This window comes from Rhincodon typus, chromosome 16 (genome assembly GCF_021869965.1).
Source record: "Rhincodon typus isolate 14 chromosome 16, sRhiTyp1.1, whole genome shotgun sequence".
Lineage (NCBI taxonomy): Eukaryota > Metazoa > Chordata > Chondrichthyes > Orectolobiformes > Rhincodontidae > Rhincodon > Rhincodon typus.
In genome coordinates, this window is record NC_063347.1 from 2,740,079 (window position 1) to 2,743,122 (window position 3,044).

Sequence of the window (3,044 nt, forward strand, 5' to 3'; positions counted from 1 at the left end):
GCTCAATGCCAGCTCCCCCTGCCCCCAGTTCCAGCTCCCCCGCTCAATGCCAGCTCCCCCCGCTCGGTGCTGGATTTGAAAACGTTGGGAAGGTGTTGATGCCCACAGACACCTGGATGTCCTTACTGACTGAAAGCTAAAGGGCAGGTGCCCGAAGCACCCGGAAGGTAAATGGTATGTCCCGCTCCATCCTGAGGGGATGAGAATCCTGGAGTAAAGTCACTTTGCTTCAGCTGGCTCCCTGGTTCCTGCCTCCTTACCTCAGGGAGGAGGCATTTGCTCCCACACAGGGAATGCAATCCAGGGTCACCAGCTCGATTCCTGGGGTGGGTGGGACTATCCCCGCAGGAGGGTTGGAGGAATCTGGGCCAGTACTATCCCAGATTCTCGCTCATTGTATTGGATCGACAGGGTGGGCGCTTCCCCTGGCTGGGAACGTTGAGGGGCCTGAGTTGGTGAGTGGGGGTGGTGGTGGGGATGGGTGTTGTATGGAGATCCCAGAGGGCTGTGGGGCTGGAGAAGATGAGAAATGGCAGTTGTTGGGGGGGGGGAAGGGTTAATGAGCGATTTGAAAATGAGGATAATATTTAAAATCACGAGGGTCACTTGACTGTGAGCCATGTAGATCAGTGAGGGCGGGGGGGTGGGGGTGGGGGGATGGTGTACATTAGGATGTGGGCAGCAGAGGCCATGGGTTGGATCGTGGTGTAGGGGACCGTGATTATGTCGGAATACTTAACTTTGGGGGATAAGTGAGTCACAAAAGGACATTTCAGCACCAGGCAGGGGTCAGGTCCAAGTGAGGTTCCTGAGGTGTGGGGGTGGGGGGAGCGGAGACGGATGGTCTTGTTGATAGTGGAGATGAGGTTATTAACCCAGCTCGGGATCCTATCCAGCAGAAACATTCTAAAACACAAAGAGTAGAACTCGACAGAAACTAACCGATTCCTCGACCTGCAGTCTGCATTTCAACCAATCATATAGTGCGTCGTTTTTAAATGCTCCTGTGTTGCCGCCCTTGCTTCTCTGCACAGTTGCTATTGTCACTGCATCCCTAACGATCTCAATCATCCCTGTGGGATTGTACAAGGAACAGCAATGTTACAGCAAGAAGGGACATTTCTATATCGCCCCCACTGACTCAGACGGCCCAGAATCCTTTACAGATAATACCACACGTTGTTTTATTCATTCATGGGTCCTGGGCATTGCTGGCTGGGTCAGCATTTATTGCCCTGTCCCTAGTTGCCCCCTTGAGAAGGTGGGGGTGAGCTGCCCTCTTGAACCTCTACAGTCCATGTGCTGTAGGTAGACCCACAATGCCCTTAGGGAGGGAATTCCAGGATTTTCCAGTGACAGTGAAGGAACGGCGATATATTTCCAAGTCAGGATGGTGAGTGGCTCGGAGGGGAACTTGCAGGGGGTGGTGTTCCCATGTATCTGCTGCCCTTGTCCTTCTAGATGGAAGTGGGTCGTGGGTTTGGAAGGTGCTGCCTGAGGATCTTTGGTGAATTTCTGCAGCACATCTTGTAGATGGTACACACTGCTGCTACTGAGCATCAGTGGGTGGAGGGACAGAGAGAGAGTGTTCAACAGGAAGAGTGTGGGTGGAAAGAAAGGGAACAAAAGACTGAGAGAGAGCGAAATAAAGTGTGAGAGTGAGACAGAGAAATGTGTGTGAGAGATGGGAGGAGTGAGAAAAACACACAGGGCGAACAGAATCAAAGGAAGTCAGAGAGAGGTGGGGTGATAGAAACAGAGAGAGAGAGATAGGGAGAGAGAAAGAGTTAAAGAGAGAGAAGAAGGGAGTGTCAGGTCAGGAGAGAGAGATTGAGACAGAGTGGGTGCTAGAGTAACAATATCGAACAGAGTGATAAGAGTGAGAGAGAGACAGAGGGGTGAAAGGTTGAGAGAGACAGAGAAGGGCAGAGATACATAAATATTTATATATGGAAGTAGAGTGGGGTAATAGAGAGGAAGAGACAGAGACAGAGAGAGAGAGATAGAGAAGAGCTGGACAGAAATAGAGTGGTAGAGGCATGGGGAATGTCAGGTTAGGAGAGAGACAGAGAGAGAGGGAGAGAGACAGAGAGAGAGAGAGAGAGACAGAGAGAGCGAGAGAGAGACAGAGAGAGAGAGAGAGACAGAGAGAGCAAGAGAGAGACAGAGAGAGAGAGAGAGAGATAAGGAGAGAGACAGAGAGAGAGAGGCAGAGAGAGAGAGAGAGACAGAGAGAGAGACAGAGACAGAGCGAGAGAGAGACAGAGACAGAGAGAGAGACAGGGAGAGAGAAAGAGAGAGAGAGAGACAGGGAGAGAGAGAGAGACAGAGAGAGAGACAGAGACAGAGACAGAGACAGAGAGAGAGAGAGAGAAGGAGAGAGACAGAGACAGAGAGAGAGAGAGTGATGGAGGGTTTGGAGTGGGGTAGTTGTACCTATGTTATATCCAGTGGCGATGCATCCATATGGCATCAGGTTCAGATCGAGTGCGTTTTTTTGCCAAATAGAATCCATGATCACCAGAGTCTGTGGTGGAGAGGAATCCGGGAATTAGAATGGCACTGGGACTGACAGCTGCTCACTACCTGAGCTAACCCCCATCAGACCATCCCTCAGGGCACAGCAATCCCAGCCATTTCCCTTGGTATTACTGAGTGGGGCAGGGGTTGGGGAACGGTGCTCAGTCAAATCCGAACCCTGATATGCAGACCCAACCTTGGATACGCAGTCCTGCACCCTGATACATGGCCCTGGACCCTGATACACAGCTCTGCATCCTGATGCACAGCCCCGAACCCTGATACATAGCCCTGAACCCTGATACACAGCCCTGGACCCTGATACACAGCCCCGAACCCTGATATACAGCCCTGAACCCTAATACACAGCCCTGGACCCTGACACACAACCCTGCACTCTGATACACAGCCCTGGACCTTGATACACAACCCTGCACCCTGATACACAGCCCTGGACCCTGATACACAACCCTGCATCCTGATACACAGCCCTGGACCCTGATACACAGCCCTGCACCCTGATA

At 51.9% G+C, this 3,044-nt stretch overlaps 1 protein-coding gene across 1 annotated transcript in view; it reads right to left on the minus strand.

Moving 5' to 3' along the window:
* Positions 1 to 3,044, minus strand: part of LOC109924008 (phosphatidylinositol 4,5-bisphosphate 3-kinase catalytic subunit gamma isoform-like) — a 10,064-nt gene that overhangs the window by 4,085 nt on the left and 2,935 nt on the right. Inside the window, exons 3-4 of the mRNA XM_048606521.1 lie at positions 2,437 to 2,527; positions 943 to 1,073 (exon numbers count right to left, since the gene is read on the minus strand). Coding sequence (XP_048462478.1) covers positions 943 to 1,073; positions 2,437 to 2,527 — 222 coding nt within the window. The remainder of the gene's footprint in view (positions 1 to 942; positions 1,074 to 2,436; positions 2,528 to 3,044) is intronic.